This window comes from Opisthorchis viverrini, assembly GCF_000715545.1.
Source record: "Opisthorchis viverrini unplaced genomic scaffold opera_v5_128, whole genome shotgun sequence".
In the NCBI taxonomy this organism is placed as follows: Eukaryota; Metazoa; Platyhelminthes; class Trematoda; order Opisthorchiida; family Opisthorchiidae; genus Opisthorchis; species Opisthorchis viverrini.
In genome coordinates this window covers 795,046-814,277 of record NW_008751782.1, presented here as the reverse complement: position 1 = coordinate 814,277, position 19,232 = coordinate 795,046, and the positions used below count along the sequence as shown (strand labels likewise).

The window sequence follows — 19,232 nt, the reverse complement described above, 5'->3', positions numbered from 1 at the left end:
GAATCCGACTGGCAAAAGACCTATTCTCCGTAAAAAATAAAACGCGCTTCACTGAGCCTCATACATGCTCGGAAAGACAAGTTTCGCTTGAAAATTTTGATCTGTGAATTCCTTGGGCTACAGTGTTGTTCTTGAAGGATTCTTCCCGTGTTTCCAAAGTGAAGGCTATCCTCGATTGGCTTTTCGTGTTAATGAATCATTGACCACTGCACTTGGAGAATGGTTACGTTTCCACGGGTTACCGATATAGACACTCATTTCGGGTAAGCGGTGTCAATTTCAGATCATGGCAGCTAGGCTCTAGCCCTCTAATCCTAAGTTAGTCTTCAAATCATATCTACCCTTTTTAGTTCTTATAGACATCTTTCGTACCCTTCGTTATGCAATTTGTTGTGCACCGAAATCATGTGCGCTTCTGAAGATAAGATAGCCTTCATCAATAATTCTCGTCATTGCCAACCGTGAGTTTTCCGTTCTACTCTTTTGGTGTTGATTCATGACTGAGCACTGCGCTTTGGTACCATGTCGTGTTCAGCTCTCTGAAGTAGGAGGTTCGGACTCTGATTTAGACATTTTATCGTTTCTAGCCGGTCGCTTCCCCAGAGTTAAGGTGGATTTTAAAAGCTGTCGATACAGGAGCTATGCAAATCCTATCCAGTCTGCTATTGTGCAATGCATTCTACCATCTGTACGTGCCGTAAGTATGGTCGTTGGCTTGTTCGCTGAGCTGGGCAATTTGGTTGCAAACGTTTCATCACCAATCGAGGTGACATCATCAGTGCGTAGTTGTGCGTGGGTTAGTGGTTGTGCCAACCACTAACCCACCGCTACGCACAACTACGCTCCACAAATCCTTGCAGCTTGTGGAGCTGTTTAAGACTACTTGAAGTGGTCGTTGGCTTGTTCGCTGAGTTGGGCTATTTGATTGCAAACGCTTCATCACCAATCGAGGTGACATCATCAGTGACACTACGCACCACTACGATCCCCAATAACGCACTGATGATGTCACCTCGATTGGTGATGAAACGTTTGCAACCAAATTGCCCAGCTCAGCGAACAAGCCAACGACCATCTACGCCACCTGAGCTACCGACATTCTCCTCTATAGAATGCCGTAATTATAATCAATTAAAATAGGAAGACGGTGGACGGATAAATAATGGTTCTTCTCTCTTCGAAGTGTGAGGAAAGCGGTGATACGACTCAATTCCAAAGCCAGCTCATTCGTGTGCGAGAAAGGAGCGAATATAGCATCAAAAGGATTTCCCGACCGTTTCTTTGTGGCGAGAGTTTAACCAGAAACACGATTAGTTTGACACCCAAAAGTACACAGTATCAGTGATAAATTCGTTTTTCTAGGTGTTTCAGTCTAATCGCTCCTAATTCCGTGCTGCTCCCATGTTTTTTACCGAAAGCTCGAAATGTGAAAACATTCGAAACCCACTGAAATTGAGGCAATATCACTAGGTCCCGATGGCTAACCGACTCGAAATTTTTGCTTATAAATCTATCCTTCTCCTCCTCTCGTTTGAGAAGAGATAACTTTGGTTCTGTGACTTAGGATCTCGATAAGTGATCACCAAACTGACTACGAACAGAACAAGCAAATTGGGTCAAATTAAGTAAGTTGGAAAGGATGGAAGTTTATCCATAACAAATCTTTATTGGCGACTGCCCTAAACATTGTCCAGGCGTTCCTGGGGCGTACGTAGGACGGATTAAATTGAAGTCTATTCACAAACTGAAATAACTGTGACTGTGTGCATACTTGGAAACATGTGGTTAGCTACAGATGCGTATGTGGTTTATTCGAAGCAAAAACTTTCGTTACCAACTTGAGTGGATGGGAGACTCATCTGAGTCTTGGCCTAATCTCCTGTTCATCCTATTTTTCAACTGAAGATACCTCGTGTTTCAGTTGGAAGGACATTCAAGACACTGAAACAGTTTTTTGACACATAGGCAGGAAAGCTTCCTTGTCCCATGGATCTAGTATTCGAATCAGAACATGGTTACCATTAGAAGGAATCTAGCTTGGAATTTTGAATGTCTACTGGATAGTATTCAACTGATATACCCATGCTGATATGATGGCGTTGCTTCATCGATCGCTCGGCCTTTAGTGACGAGAACGATCAAACACGCAGTGCCTCCGGTCCGCATGACCACCGATAAATTCGCATATGACTGGACTTGTCAAATCACGGATCTGTTAGACTGATAATGGATGGGGATCTCGTAAACACATATCACGGACTAAGTTTGGAGTTGGGTCAAAGTAAGGATTACCTACCTGGGGGACCACTCCTGATTTTTTGTAGACAGAGAGGGGGTCCACGTTCCGAATAAGGTCTGTCAATGGGGGAAAGCCAAACTGCCCCGTGCAACTGTTTTACCTATTTAGGGTTTCACATCACGATCATTAGGGGCAGTTGAAGCGATGACCTTCAAGTCACCTGTTGAGTAGTATATCATTTGGACACCAGTGTCTGATCAGGAGTTCAACTTATTCGCACTTATACAGGACATAATGCCGGTCATATCTCTCATACAGCGGGATATTATGGTATCTCGTACAGTGTGCAGCTGCTAGCCGGAATATTGCGGATTGGAATCACTATGGAAACTCTTGAGTTACGAACCGGCGACATTCCTAACAAGAGCGAAAATCTTTACGGTGCCTCTGGGCTTTTCAGCGTAGACAGGATGAAATATTCAATACTGGATAGAAACTTCAAAGTATCCCCTGTTGGGTATCCAGGATGCAATTTGCTTTGTTGGTTTGACGGGAGACTCACAGGAATTCCAGTGCGATCTCTCGTCTATAATGTTCTTTAACCGAATGTGCCGCCATTTCATGTTTCATTTGTTATGGCATTTGAGATTTAGCTCACAAGATTACCGAAGAGAGGATATCAGCAACCATATTAGTAGTTCACTTCATGTGAGCTTAATTCATTCGGCTCAGTTATTCGGGTTAACAGACACACACAGTGACATGTCCATAAAAAACCATTAGGAACCTCCATCCACTGTCCATCCATCGCCTCGATTAAGTGCCCTTATCGTCCTACAGCTTTGGTTTGGGGGTGGCCTGGCGGTGTCCTAAGTACTACAGGAGAATGACTTACGTCTGTAGAGGTAGTTTTATGGTCGTTGGCTTGTTCGCTGTGCTGGGCAATTTGATTGCACACGTTTTATCACCGATCGAGGTGACACAGCCACTAACCCACTACGCTCCCCAATAACGTAGTGATGATGTCACCTCGATTGGTGATGAAACGTTTGCAATCAAATTGCCCAGCTCAGCGAACAAGCCAACGACCATCTACGCTACCTGAGCCACCGACGTTTTCCTCTATAAAAAGTGGTTTCATGCCACAATGGCCTCGCACAATCCTGTAAGTCTGAGTATCCTTTAAGAGCATGTGGCTGTGTAGATAGACCAAATGCAACCATTACTACTGTCTTTGTTCAATAAAAAACCCTCATGCACAGTGCTCTCCCTCCGATGTTGGAGACACACAAAGTAACCACAAAGTTAATCACACGGCTGGTTAGCTGTTAGCGGCCACTCAAACCAGTAGCCAGGAGGTCGTGGGCTCGAAACTCTCTAGGGTCTCCTGGGATGTGCACTGATGACGAGCCCCGATAAGGATGAACCAACTGTACTGTACTTCTCGGCTTTTCCGCACACGTTGGCTTCGCCTACAAGACAAAATCTCACTTGAAGAGCAATTAGTACTTTGACAATAGTACTATGCGGTCCATGGTGATGCCGAGGATGGGAAATTCAGGCAGACACATCTTACATCTTCGTAAGATTGTGTATACATAGGTAACTTCCCTCAGATAAGGCTCTTTGAACTTTCCTTGATTTTCCTGGCTTTGAATTCACGCATCTATTGTTTGCCTCTCGGACATTTACGACGTAAGTCACTATTATGACTGTACGGCAGATGTTTCCTTGTTAATCTGTAAACTTCCAACTCCGATTTGTGAAGCTGACTTAAAATTTTCATTAGGAGGACACTTGTTTCCTTTTTTTAATTCTGCCTGATTTAAGCTGAGTTAGCGTATCTCGCTTACAATAAGAGACAGAAACTGATGCGGTTTGTTAACTCAGATACGCTTCATACCCCTGCTGCTGGACATTCATCTTAGTCGCACACACGAGAGAACCATACTTTTGGTATGTTCATCCATACACAGTCCCCACATCACGCGAATTCCGAGAGCTTCAGGGTGAATTTACTTTAGAGTTTCGCTGATGCGCTTGGTTGCCCCATGCAAAACATCTAGAATATTTTCATCAGTTAGTATGAAATTATGAATCTCTCGACAGCCATAGTTATCACGTTTTGCCTCAAAGCCTCGCTTTTTGGAAATCTATCGGTGTACATGTTATTTTCACTGGGCTGGTGTTTACTCGACTAAGGCATTCTAAACGGAATACTTCATGACGATCCTTCTGAAATGCTACGTCTTTCCGTGGTTGAGAAACACCACAGTTGTGTAGGTGGATGGAAAATGCGACACTAGTGACAAATGACAGCCATGGGATCAAAGCTGACTGATCAGGTAGTTCAATATCGTTATCTTTTTAGTGGGACTCACAGGGCATCTGGACATACCTTACAATCTGAGTCGCATTCCATGTCTGAAAAAAGACCGTGGAACGGTTGGCCGAAAGTGTGATGTTAACATATTCAGAATGTAAACTTGTGGGAACGAGAATACAACGTAATAGCACTTCTACTGGCCAAAATTAAAATGAGACGAAGGTATGTTGGTTCCTTAAAAACTTGAATTTTAGTGGCAAAATTAGGAACTTCGGCCACGAAGCAGAACTAGCCATCGGTGATTTGTTTTTTGTTGAACAGATGTGCCATAGCATGTCAGGATTTTATGCTCTTTGTGGATTATCTTAAAGGAAGTAAGTGAACTTACGGGATGATCTTTTCACGTACACATTCATGTCTTCCAGAGTCAGACATGAGATGAATAGCACAACTTCCCCATTGATCAATACATAGCTTAAACTGGTTGAAATTAATGTGGGAATCATGTTGGTTGTCCTACTTTGGATTAAATCAGTAGTAGGTGAGCAAACACTGACAGCAAACCATTATTTGCTACTTACTAGTAGTGCTGGAAAAAGTCGCGGGGGGTGGGATGACATCATCCCGAATTCGGGGCACGACGCAAAATGGATTTAGAGCGACATCAAACGATCCCGGTTTTCTGGAAAAGATCAAGCGGCATATCGTTTGCAATGGGATATACTTTTAGAATAAGAAGGTAGCACACTCAGTTACCTCTTTAAGATTCTAACTCATCTATTGGAACCCGTTATACTGTAACACTATAAAAGCATATGTATTTGAACGTTGTTTTGCCAATACAGACAATATTATGTTAAGATCTAACACAAGTGTTTAAATTTTTTGGAAGTTGTGCAGCGCATCTACCGGCTACTCTCCTGTTTTTCACCTACTCTCAAAGTTTCTTATTGATACCAGGGAATTCAACCAACTGCCACAAAATAGAAGGACGAGATTTGGCCGGTGTTCAAGCGATTATTACTACTGTCCAAAGTTTCTGGAGAGTAAGAATTAGTTTCCATAGCTCTATTAAGTAAAATGCGGGTATGACCAACGGACACTTCCTGGGGATTACATGACAATTAGGCCATGGTCGTTTTGTAGGGATATTTCAGGCTAGTTTCGCTCTGAGATAGGTTCCCTGTTCTAGGAAACACTGATGTGAAGAGACGAAGGAGTGAAAGGAAAAAAACTGGTGTAAACATTGCTACATAAAAATTATTCGACAATATTTTGCGAATAGAAGAGGGATTTCGTAAGAGAGATGTCATCTTTGGATTCCGTGAGACGCAGTTGTGCAGGCTCCTTGCTGCAGATTGATCGCAATAGTTTTAACTACTGATAAAATTAGAAAGTAGCACATAAACTTCGAACAGGGGAAGTCCATTGCAAAAACTACTGGCACAACAGTTCAGTCTGATACTTATTAGGCAAGGTTCAGCTACCGAAAATGACTGCAAAGCGTAGTAATTTTCCGTGCCTATGTAATAATTTACTAGTACGTGTGACACAGTGCCAGTCCAGATGCCCAGTGAAAGCATCACTGAGGGGCAAGGAGAATAATCCCAAGTTTTCCTGTTTGTATTATGGGAGACCCCTGTATTCTGGACAGAAAGGCTTAAGTGGGACTCGAAGTGGTAAGATCTCACCGCCTGGCCGAATGACAAAACTCAACACCACCTGAAACATAATAAACCAAACCGAATATTATATAAAAAGAACCCTTTATTAAGTGAAACTATCCTTTCAAAAACACGGGAACGTGAAATTTTTGCACAAAAAATGATGATACGAAAGTACGTATATTCACCAGGACCGGATGTCAGCAATGAGAGAGAAAATGGTTTGATTTCGAATGCCTCAACAGTATGTCGTGTGTATTGTGCATAGTAGGTGAATGAGGCATTTGTTTCTTCCTTCCTCTTTTCTGTTTCACAGTAACGAAGGTCAAATCGGTAGAGAAAACACTCATACGAATGTTACTCAATCGCTACGAACAGTTTGGAGTGGTTGGACGGCCAGTGAATGACAGCAAAATACAAGTTGTTGTGGCCTACGGATTACAGTTGTTTCAAATTCTCGATTTGGATGAGAACAAACAAATTCTGCGCACCAACTGCTGGTCAATGTATGTAAGTGCAATGAGAAGATTACCTCTTGCTGTCTCAGTCTCTGTGTTTTTCAAGGAATTCAACAGTCTATTGTCTATACAAAAGTCTTCTAGGTTTTTACTGCCTTATATGAGTTTTGGGGTTTAGATGGAGCTTATACATGCAGAACTACAGTCCTAGTAGCACCCTACCAACTAGGATGTGATCTGCCCCTCTGTGTTTTATTCCCCCAATCTTGGCTCGTTAGTTGCGCCTCGCAGATGATTTCCAACGGAACTGAGTGTTTCTAAAAGTATCCTTGGTACGGATACAGGTTGAATAGTCTCGTGCTATACAACTGTGAAATATTGAAGACGCATAGTATTCTGCCAGTAAACAATCTGCTAACCTTGAGGAAATCGTCTTGGTGAACCCTTGTGTAACCACCACAGGATACCCTCAAGAAGCAAAAGATCTCCTAGAAGACAATAAGGACTTGATCTTTAGCGGTTAGTTACTACTTAATATGAGGTGAGTTCTTTATATATCTGACTGCAGCTAGGTTGGAGGATACCATGTAGGTAAACAGCAGAGGAGAAGCAGCATATGCCCCTACTGGCAGATGGTCAACTTGTATGCACACGGACCTGTGGAAACGGTAGTGTAGACGAGCCTACAACGGTTGTTTCACGACCGGTTTAAGTCTCGTCAACACCGCATGAACAACAAGGGTTTGAGAAGTAAGAAGCACAGATGGACTCGCTTAGCTTGCTGTGTGGGGGCGAGCGAAACAAGTAGCCTTGACTCTATTTAAAGGGTTAGGAGTGATGTTGTCACCTGCATTCTGTGGCATGTGCAACTTTATAGGTGTCCCACTTATGTATGAGAGTATTCCCCACCAGGTGTCCTGAATTCGCACTTTGCTGGGATGGGTTCATTTAACAGGATAGTACTGTGAAGTGCACTCATTTGCAAAAAAAATTGGTTTTGCGAGAGACTCATCTGGAGCCCAGCTGAGTCTCGTTTATGATGTTCCCCTGCAACTGAATGTGCTGCACCAGGCCACCTCATGTTTCAGTTGCTACGATATTGGAGATATCACGATACATGTATATTCGTAATGCATTACTCATAAGGTTGCTGAAAATTCTTCGAATGCCCACGACCGGTTTCGCCCTTCTTGAAGCTCATCAGGTAGGCGCAGTCCCCGAGTTTCCGTCAACCTCATGTTCCACTTGAAGTACTAGTTCTACTAGAAGTACTTCACAGTTACAGACCTTCTGCGCCCAACTGGGGCCATAATGTTTCTAGAAATTAGGAAATGCGGGCACTTGCTTGCATGGAAGCTGTTTTCTGTGTGGATACGGGTAACCAGGATGTTCACAGGTTAAGGATGGCCCAAAATGGTTACCTCTGGCGGTTTTTTCTGGCGTGTCCAATTAGCGTGACAGACGAACTGTCGGCGCACACGGTAGTTAGTATGGGTTCTCTTTTCAACGCTACTAATACTTCCGAGTACTGTAAACTCATTCGCTTGACAAAAGTTCATTTGTTTTCTGCCGAACCAGCCCAGTAACTGTGGCCTCTGGATGACCACGTTGTGTCGCCAGAAATGCTGTGACAAGATAATTTCTGCGAAATTCTAAACCCTACTTGTTTAAAATTTCTCGGGTTCAACACTAGCTCATGAACCGTTCAGTAGCGTAGTATGTGAATAAATTACATCACTTACAGTGCATCAGCTGCATCAGAACGGTGTCTCGAGTCACTCACAAACGATCTACCGAGATGAAGTTGACCTTTTCTAAGTTACAGAGGAATGGAAGAATCGCTCACGTGATCATGGCATCTATGATGTGACAGCATATCAACCTGTTTTTTCGCCTGTTCCATGAGTCAAACATCTACTCACCTGTCGCCTTTTGTTATAAATGGAGCTAACAGCTCATGACTATGTAATTTGGCCAAGATCAGCATCAGCCTCGACCTTGAACCGAAATTCCGTGTCAGCCACCAGCCAAAGCGGTGAGATGCAGCTGAACAAAACCACCCTTCTCAACCGGTTTTCATGCACCTTATTGAGCTCAGTGAAGAATTATAAATCTTGCAGACAAATTATAATACATTTTTGAGGTGACAATGGTGCTTCGGAACAGGAGTTTCTGGAAGTTGAATTTCATTAAATCTGTCATTCTTCAAGTGACTTTAATCTTCACCACTTAGTCAGGTACTCAGCACTCAACACTTGAAATCCCAATTGAGTTCCACTGTCAAGGTTGCACTTAAAGTAGTGGAAGCAAATCAGGTTTTGAAATCACTTTTCGACTCTTTCGTGGGCCATTGAACAAGAGGTAAGTTTGTATTGTTCCAGGTGTAATAGACTTAGGTTAATTTGACCTGGACAATTGAAATCGAAGGGATGGAATTCCCAACAGTGGGCGGTGTCTCACCGTCCATCCAAACGGAAGGAGGCCTGGTGGAAATGGGATAAAAGGGTGGGGCAGGTGAAATGAGCAAAAGCAAAAGAATCAGCTCACTTCACAGCACAAGTTGTGAACGGACCGATTGAAGTACACTAAGGTTACTGCTTGAATGACAGTAGGTGTAACAAGCATGCTTTAGAAGTCACATAAGTACCGACAAGTGTGGAAGCAATCTGACACTGAGGATGTCTCTTGTGGTTCTTGCAAACAGATTACCAAGCATGGCGAACAGATCAACAGCCAGTTGACAAACAACCAGTGTTGTGTCATCGTGCATTTGCTGTCCCCGGACTGGAAAATAGGGTGACGCAGGTTGAGGGATCGTGCAGTGCAACTGAAGTTCGGATAACCGGAATATGCCATGTCATTCAAACTATGTGCGGAGAGGTCTGGAGAACAAAGACCGAACGTCATAAGTATGTGGTCCAGTGGGCCTATGGCCCGTTTAAAAGAAAGGCTGCTACACTCGGTTCAAATCTCCAAAAAAAGAACACGGCGTTTTATTCGAACGATTAGTAGCTGCGCATTAGGATGACTTGCATTGATCCCTAAATACTTCCACACTCAGCAGGAGTCACGTGTGTTGGGTTGTGTTGTTTTGTTTAAGATGCAAGCAACACGTAACACGGCTGTCATACATGTCAGCAGTTTGATGCTCTCCCGGTGTACTAGCTTCTCCTCACATCTAGGATTTAGGGGGGATCTGTCTTCGATCTGGGCAGAATTCAGGTGCACTGGTGACCAAGGCTAACAACTGCTGTCGATTCCAGCCGTGGGGCTGACAAGGTTGGCTTCAGGGAGCATCCAGACAGCGCTTCTTTGGCCTGAGTAGGGTCAGCCAATTAGCGCAATGCTCAAAATCGATCAGCTTAGCTGGCTCTTGTGATGATAGTTGAGTTCGCTGGCGATCCTTTTGAATTGAGTGGACAGGTGGGGAATGACTGTGCGCGAGCGTATGGGATTTCCAAATGCTACACGCGCATTGGATACACTACCTGTCAACAGTGAGAAAACAAACCAAGAGTGAGCGTTTAGGACAGTGTCATCAACCACTGTGCGCTTCAAGCCGATTACGATCACATCTCACAACTGGCCTACCCTTAAATTCGCAGTTCACTTGCCCTCCTGTGTGTGTGTTCTCGCGCGCACGCGTCTGTGTGCACGAGTCTACGTGTGCGAGCCTGTGTGCGCGACATCTGATACATGGTCTGTCCCGTGACGGTGGTACCAAACGTGATGACGACAAAATAATCTTGGGTGGCGCTATTACTTTGCCATATTGTTTATCATATTGATCCATATCCTGTCAGGTTTCGGTGAATTATGTACGCATCCAGTTCTCAGTCGATAACGTTGTTTTCTCTGCCAGTCAAACACGGTGTTTCAGCAGGACACTAGTAATCACAACAAGGCACATATAGTTGGATCATGGTTTAGCTCCGTTGTGTGACTGTCGAGGAGCTGCTTATGACAGTAAGTTGAAGAGGCAGAGGTAACCTGTTCAGGAACCTACCCCAGTACTAGCCTCCACTCAAAGAAGGTTTATATGGTTGACAAAATAATGTTGAGATGATGGTTGGAGTGGTTAAACGACAGTGTGATAGGTCAGCTTAAAATTTGCTCACTTTGAACTTCCAAATTTAGCTGAGCGTTTTTCAGTACATGAAGGAAGATAACATCCCCACACAACGTGACTGATATGACTTGAAAGCAGTATAGTTACGGTAATCGAAACATACACACCTGCAGTGTAAACCAGAGTTCACCTTAGACGAACTAAAGGTCCAACCTAATCACCCCCCAATTGCGAAATATCAGCGACTCAACCAGAACATTAAAGCACAGCCAAATTTCGGGACAACAGAGGCAGGAATACCCTGGAGTCAGAGTGGCTTATGCGAGTGTCGGTCAACGTGTCGGAGTTAAACAGGCCAGTCTCAGAGGTCACGTGCAGATGGACCAATTAGAAGACAAGCCTACCAAGAGAATTTGACGGTCAGTTAACCAGGCCCGAAGTAGGGCCGGTCCCAAGTTTGCACACATGCACTCACCACTCGACAAACAACAACCAATCTGCCTTAGTTCGTCTCGAGTAATTCAAGCGGAAAACCATCGCTGTTCACACTGTTTTGCATGCGGCCGTATCCGTACGTCCCATTATTCCCAGTACCGAACACTGGACGGTACCAGAATGATTGCAGTTTAGCAGTCTCCAAATTTTGTTCCTCTGAATAGCTGTCTGTGAAGGACGCCTTTTCAAGAGGTCGAAGCAAGTACCATTGGAAGACCCACTGGCTATGTGCTACAATTGTTCCATACCATTAACGAAGAGAACGGAAGATGTTAAGCTTGGGCTGACAGTTATTGTTAGCACTGTCGCTTGAGGTCGGTTGAAGTGTATAAGCAATCCGGAGACACATTTCTAAAATCTTCGAGTTCCACTCAGTTCACCCTGGCAGCAGACACCGTTCCGGTGGCTTAAACAGAGCGTGAATAGGAGATGACGACCACTATGTGCAGGCCAGACCATATAAAACTTTCCACCCATAAACCCACTTTTGATTTCTCAAAAGATATTTAACAGTTGAGGCTGCATGCCAACCACACTTTACCACAATTGCACTGCAAACCATGCACTTTCGATTTTTGATGGTTGCCTTGTATGGTTTTCGTTTAGCTACATCAATTTAAACGGGTTGTCGGGAAATTGGCTCACTGTATTATGTTGGACTGGGTTTATATTTCGAATCATAACATTTTCCTTTCATGAGAAACACATTTCCGGACTGCTCGGAACTCCTCCACTCCAGGTTGATGTTCAGTTCTTGATTAGTGCTCAGAATGAAGCCAGCTTCTGACAAGGTTATAGAGGATTCATGGAAATTTAGGGTTAGAAACGAAATCATAGGGCAAAAGCTGTGAGTTTACTGTAAGCAAAAGCAGTATTTCAAGATGTATTCTCAGGTTGGACAAGGCACTGACAGATCCATTCTTCTTGTTCCGGAGACATTCACTCAACTGCACGAGACAACTTTCTTTGGGAGCTTCAGCCTGAATTTTACTACCTCCTGTTCTCTTCATTGTTCACCACAACTGACACAGGCTAATGACGTATCTATGTGAAATCTCTCGACTGCTTTACTCTGCTTTAGTAGAGTACACAAATTTGCTTTTCGATTGAGAGGAACAGTTAATTTGAAGAGCCATCATCCTATTGGCGAGGTATAAGTTAAATTGGACGGAAAGAGTGCAACCACAAGCCGAGACTAANCAAGCCGAGACTAACCCATCATATCTTGGCTGTTTCGGCTGGGTAAGATGCAGTCTGTTCTGCACTACGGAACGAGGAAAATGGGTTCAGTGTAGCAGACATGACTTTGAACCGCTTGCTCGCCAGATAACGTGTTTACTGTTTGTCTAAATAGATTTTCCTGTTTTCAAGGAAAACTGAATGGTAAAATTTGTTTTCCTGAACGCATTTCTTTGAGAGTACCATGTTCACAGTACTGAAACTTGAGGTATGCCTGAAGTGCTTCCTTCTAAGGGGGGAATGTTGTAGGAGAGAAACCAGTTAGATTGAACATCTTCTTTACGTAATGATGGTTTAAACAGGTACTTTTGCACCTTATCCCGCAAGTGAAACAATGTGGTGTTATTTCGGTTTCAGCAATGGCAAGATTCGCTGCTCACATGGAACCACAGCGAATACGGGGATATTAGAAGTGTACGGATATTTCCTTCCTATATATGGACTCCGGATATCAAACTGTACAACTTGTGAGTTTAGATATTGTTCCACTCAGTTTGTCATATCCGTGTGAATTATTGGGACAATGCAGTTCAATTTTCAAGCGAGAATCACTGAGGGGATTCAGTTATGCTGGTGTTCGCTCTATTGCACTTGACCTAAGAGAGCCCGGACAGGAAGTATAAAATACCATTGTTTGCATTTACCAACGTTTCATCACCAATCAATCAAATTGTCCAGCTCAGTGGACAAATCAACGACCATCTACGCTACCTGAGCTACCAACATTTTCCTCTATAGAGTACTATTGTTCAGTGTGTTTGATGAATTCCAGAATGTTTCTGACAGACCTAACCCTCGATTCAATCTTGAAAAAATGCCGAGTTGGCGGTACATGTACAATCACCCTTCAAAGATGATGTTAGGGGTGATCCCGTTCACCGTAGGCTGCAAACGAGAACGCTCACTTCCCCTTGGTCGGATTCCTAGGGACAGCTAACCGGGTCTTTTCCTAATCAAAACACTGCGCTGTTTATGACGCAAGCTGGAGACAAACTGATTGTTAATACTAGCAACCCAAAAGCTTGTCTTGATTGACAGCTCACTTCTGCTTCTTCGCTCTTCGGAACGAAAGTTTGTTCAGATTCGCACAGTTTGCAACCTTCCATCGGGACGTCCAAAGAATTCCCTTTGTCGCTAGTTGCTAAAAAGTGCCTTGGTTCAGACCTTACTTGAGATGACCTTAAATCATATGCGACCAAACTCGCTTGAATATTGTGCAGCATAAACCGAGTAGAACTTCCATCCGATAAGTCGTCCCTAGTGGAGCCAGTCAACACAGGGGATCACGTGAGATGTGGATCTCGTGATTGAAGGATAAGTGGAACATGGCCCTCTCTAAGTATGAACCAATCATGGCGATGATCAGCCGCTCGTGGCCAAACGCGTAAGCATTCAACCAACGACCAGAAGATTGCAAGTTTGAGACTCCCTGGAGTTTAGTGAGAAGCGCAGTGCTGGTGATTCTGGATAAGGATGAAACAGCTGTATAGTATCGTTTCAGAGGGGTTAGGTAAACAATCTGTGGATTTATTGCTGGGCAACGTTTCGCTTTTGACACAAAAGCTTCGTCAGGCCAAGTGAGTAAGTAAGTAGGTTGATTGGGTTTTAAGGCAGTCAGGGAACCAATCCGTGAGATTCCTTATGACTAGTGCATTTAAAGGATTGCCTTTCGGTTGATGGGACTAGGAAGTGTGTATACAAAATAAAAATGTAACGACTGTACGAAGGTTTATATAGGTCATACAGCCAGGGTATTGCACACCAGAATCGGTGAGTATAAGCGTTCCATTAACAGACCACCGAGAAACGCAGAGGAATAGCAGGCGTTAGTCAAAGATTCAGCAATGGCAGGGCATGCTCTAGACACCGGGCATAGGATAGATTTAGAAAAAGTGGACATCCTGAGACGGGGTTTAAGATTCACACCACAGCAACTGGTGGCCGAGGCGGTGAAAATCACCAAGCATCCCAGTGTGAATAGAATAGAGGGGGTAAAACCTTATGAGTAGTACATTACAAAGATATACATGTATCGTGATAATTCGAATATCGTAGCGACTGAAACATGAGGCGGCAGCACATTCAGTTGCCTGAGAACATCACAAACGAGAGATTCGGCTGGGTTCCAGGTGAGTCTCTCGAAAAAGAAAACAAATTAGTTTGCAAATAAGTGTATATTCGCTAAGAGGGGGTAGATCTTGCAAACGTGTGGAGAGCGGTCTTAGATCAGCCGAGATGACATGAGGCGGTGTGCAGTTATCAGGGAGATCGCCTGTGTTTAAAAGTACAAGATCCAAGTAGAGTCAGATCCAATTAACCACCCCACCCCCATCCCCAAACCAATTGTCCCAGCACCCTTGGACGAGCACAGGTGAACAAAATCTGTGAACGACCCAAGAGGAATTTCCCATTAAGGTGTCCTAAGCTAAAAAAGCAAGGAGGAAAAATCCGGGTTCATCATAAAGACGAATCCATCCCCTAACCAATCTATCGTAAATCTTAGTCATACCCACTAATCAACAATCAGGAACATCAGACTGAACACCCAGCACTGCTCAAGTCACTAGTCATAAGGAATCTCACGGATTGGTTCCCTGACTGCCTTAAAACCCAATCAACCTACTTACTTACTCACTTGGCCTGACGAAGCTTTTGTGTCAAAAGCGAAACGTTGCCCAGCAATAAATCCACAGGTTGTTTACCTAACCCTCTGAAACGATGACTTCCCAGTCGGTCCCAAACATTTTCCAATTAGCTTGTACAGTACCTTTTGGTTTTTCAACTTATTGCTCCTTTACTACCAACAACAAATAAGTGAGCTGAGGGCTTATCTGAGGAGAAAACACTGGTAGTAACAGTTCAAACTTAGTCTAGCCAGCAGTATTAAAATGCCAATAAACATACAAAAGTACTGAAAAGCAGTGGTTTTAACAAGCGACCCCGTAACAATTTGGAAGTGCATTTTTAACTACCTCAGTGATATGTGGGGTTCTCGAATGCTTCATTCGGTTTGTATGTTTTAAGTTCCAAAGAGTTATAGAATTCTTTACAGGATAGTACTATTCTTCTCTTTCCTACATCAGGATGATGGCCGTTTCATGCCTTTTGTCGTAAACTCATCGGTTCTGACGTAAATCAGTCAGTCCTCAAGGGGTAACAATGGATATTAAAATGAACTACTTGATAGGTATCGTTCCACTAGAAGTTGATGTGGCAAAACTGGGTGACGTCTCGTAAGCTTCATGAATTTCCCAAGATAGTGACATACAGGACTTACTATCCACTTGGCTATACTTGCCACCCAAAGTTAGTGTTGCCTTTACAATAGTTTCATCGGTTATGACTGATATTTCAAGATGTTAACGCGCGTTCTTTCTTTTCAGATGATTTCGATCATTAATATACGTTGAAATGTCCTTTGCGCCCATAATTTCTACCCGTAGTATCGGTCATTAAAACCATCCGCGGCTGTTTGAGGCATATTGTCTTTTTTCCCTTGAATAGCGCCGATGAACGTTTGAAAGAGCACCGAGAGGCACGCGTTGTTATACAGAACGACGGATCAGTACTATGGATTCCACAGGCACTTTTCAAGAGCACATGTGAGGTGGAGATAACCTATTTTCCGTTTGATACGCAAGTGAGTATCTTTGGGATTGGCTTCGGTCTTAGGTTGTGACACTTAACTCTGCTCAGGTCAACCTTTTAAATGGTCTACTAACTTACTTCGAGATATCTTCTCATACACATTTTCATCATCATCATCATCATCATCATCATCATCATCATCATCTCATCATCATATCATCATCATCATCACCATCAACCTCATCATCATCATCATCATCATCATCATCATCATCATCATCATCATCATAATCACCATCATCATCATCGACAGCATGACATCACTGTTAAACACTGATGCCTCGCTGTCATACAACCATGATTCACCCGAAAGCCTCACTTTGGAGAAAAGAATACAAAATTAACGGAGAAGAGACTTGGCATCAGCTTGCTACAATCATTCCCAGGTACCTACATCTCCAGGTGGTCATTCAGGCAATATGGACAGAAACTGACAACAAGAACGTCAATGACATTGATTTGCAGTCATATCTTCCAGCGTCTCCAACCAAGCTCAGTGGGGATCACTTGGTCCCTATCTTGGAAGGCGAATGGCATCTACAGCACCCAAACGTTTTGTAATATCTTTCTTACCCTTCCGTCAACCCAAGGGTGAGTCAACTCTCTGCATCCGCCAATCTGAATTGAGCACGTGAAAACGACGGTTTGGCATACGCAAAATATGGCCTAACCAACGCAGCTTCTGGTACTGGACACATTCTCCAATGGACGTCTCCGTTACATCCGAAAACTCGCTTTCTAAGTGCCCAGTTGCAGATTCACCGACGCAACCCCACACGAGACATGGCTCTGGTTGTCGAAGACCTGAAGACATCTCAGTTCAGCTGCTCGAGCAGGCCGTCTCACAGTCACAACAAAGCAGCCCGCACTGTAGCTTGATACACACGTCCCTTGAGATTCAGGGATAAACCACTCTCACGCCATGGTTGCCTCAAATTAGCAAACGCGACCCGAGTCACGCAGATTCGTGCATTGACCTTATCTGTCACACTACAATCAGAAGTGATACAACTTTCTAGACGCGCAAAACGCTCCTTAACATCGATTGCCTCTCCCTGGATTGTAGGTGGCGTGTTCAGCGACTGCATGTCTACGAGCATCACACCTCACACCTTGTGGGTGCAAAGTGCATACCAAAGGGTGAGATGACTATGGTTATTTCATCCAAGGACAACTGCGCCTTATCCTCTTCGAAGACGAGAACGATGTTATCTGCATATTTCAGATCGACAAGAGTTTTGTCAGAGGCTATTTGAAAACCGGGGTTTTGAAGGTCTTTCAGCGTTCGTCTGATTAATTCATCGATCACGAGATTAAATAAGAATGGTGAGAGCGGGCACACCTGACGAACATCACTTTGTGTGGGAGACTTTTAAAGAGCTCTCCGTATGCTCTCACACGTCCAGAAGTCTGAGAATATAAAGAATTTATTACATTCAGGAGGTTACAGGATATTCCTTGTCAAGGGAAGCAGTCGGTCAACCAATTCGAATGCACCTTGACGTTCTAGCAACCCCTAACAAGCGGGAATTCCACTTGGTGCTCTCGGGTGAGTGTTTCACGAGCCACCGTAATGCGACGAATCACAAATGACGCCATCTGTATCATTAAGACCGGAGTCAAGCTGATCCCAATTTGGTTACTACAATCACTACCAGTCTCTGTTTTGAAAGTGGGCACTATCATCGACTCTCTCCAGTTGTCTGAGATAACCTCCTTTTCCCAAATGCAAGCAAACAGGTCAGATAAGCGCTGACTGAGGACTTCACCCCCGTCTTTGAACAGTGCGGGTGAGAGGCCATCCGAACCAGAAGCTAGGTGGTGCTTGAGGGAACACATGCAATCATGAACCCTTTGAGTCGCAATGGGTTCCACGTTCATCGTCCAGGATTTTACCACAGTTGTGGGCTCCAGATGTGTGATAGCTGCTGGCCGCGATAATCGTTGTTCTAATTATTCGGTCCACCGGTCTGGGCGTTCTTTCCTACTCAAGACGGTCGCTCGACTCCGATCCTTGATGGTTTTGTTCACAGATCGTTCCCCGGGCCCGGTCGCAAGGATCAACTGAAATAATCTTCGGGCATTCCCACCCCTCTGGACATCTTCCATTTTCTTGGCATTCCGTGTCCACCAGACTCCACGGTCGCTCGCATGCCCACTTTCACTTGACGTCTCACAAGCGTCCTGTCCAGATATGCTCGGGACCTTTCGGGTTATCTCTCAGAGATTTAAGCAGTGTAACTGTTAAGTCTGATATCCAGTATTTGGGTGAGTCGGGTAGCGCAGTACCACAGGTAAAACTTCCACTATTGCTCAAAGAAGTGGCGATCTTGTCCCATTATGGTGGGATAGCTGGAAGAGATTCCAGAAGACGATTCTGGTAAGCTCACCTAATATCCGGATCTACCAGTTCCTCATTGCTAAGCGATTTGTTAATACCTTGTTAGAAAACGAAGGGAGAAGTGACTCCGAACGAGCGCGTGGTCAGAATCCACGAATGTGTTCCAAAACGACCAGCAGTCAGTTATTGATCCGCCCCATCGGTAACTGATGGCAACTTGATCAATTTGAGTTTGTAGCGGGCACACCATTGGAGGACACCATGTGGGGAGACGACTTCGGATATTTTGGAAGTTAGTGATGCATAAAAACAATCTGCAGTTAGCACACAGCTGAAACTATCGTTCGCTCTTATCCGTACATGCAGAGTCCAGTCCATGTCGGCCTCCTAGTTGAGTCTCAGATACGCTAAGTCTGCCCACTTGTACATTCAGATCGGCAAACACCACAATGTCTGAGCCTTTATCTCGCCGCGACAATGCATTTACGGCATCATAAAAGTTTTCTTTGATGGTGTCAGAGCTAATCAGTTGGGGAGTAAGCAGACACGACGAACAGACATCGACCAATTTTTGCTTGTAAGACTCCTTCGTAGACATTGCCAGATGTGCCACACAGAGGCGAATATAAGTGGGTATCTGGTCAAGAATCCTTGCGCCCGGTGACTCCCAGGATAGACCCTTTCGAAGAGAGTCAATAACCCTAGCGTTTCTAGTCAAGTAAGACTGGGTGTGTCACCTCTTCTCAGTGCTTT

At 44.1% G+C, this 19,232-nt stretch overlaps 1 protein-coding gene across 1 annotated transcript in view; it reads left to right on the top strand.

The window, feature by feature from the left end:
• Positions 1-19,232, top strand: part of T265_06210 (hypothetical protein) — a gene marked incomplete at both ends in the record, with an annotated part of 37,210 nt that overhangs the window by 4,759 nt on the left and 13,219 nt on the right. Inside the window, 2 exons of the mRNA XM_009171418.1 lie at positions 6,546-6,735; positions 15,995-16,130. Of these exons, the coding sequence (XP_009169682.1) occupies positions 6,546-6,735; positions 15,995-16,130 (326 nt within the window). The remainder of the gene's footprint in view (positions 1-6,545; positions 6,736-15,994; positions 16,131-19,232) is intronic.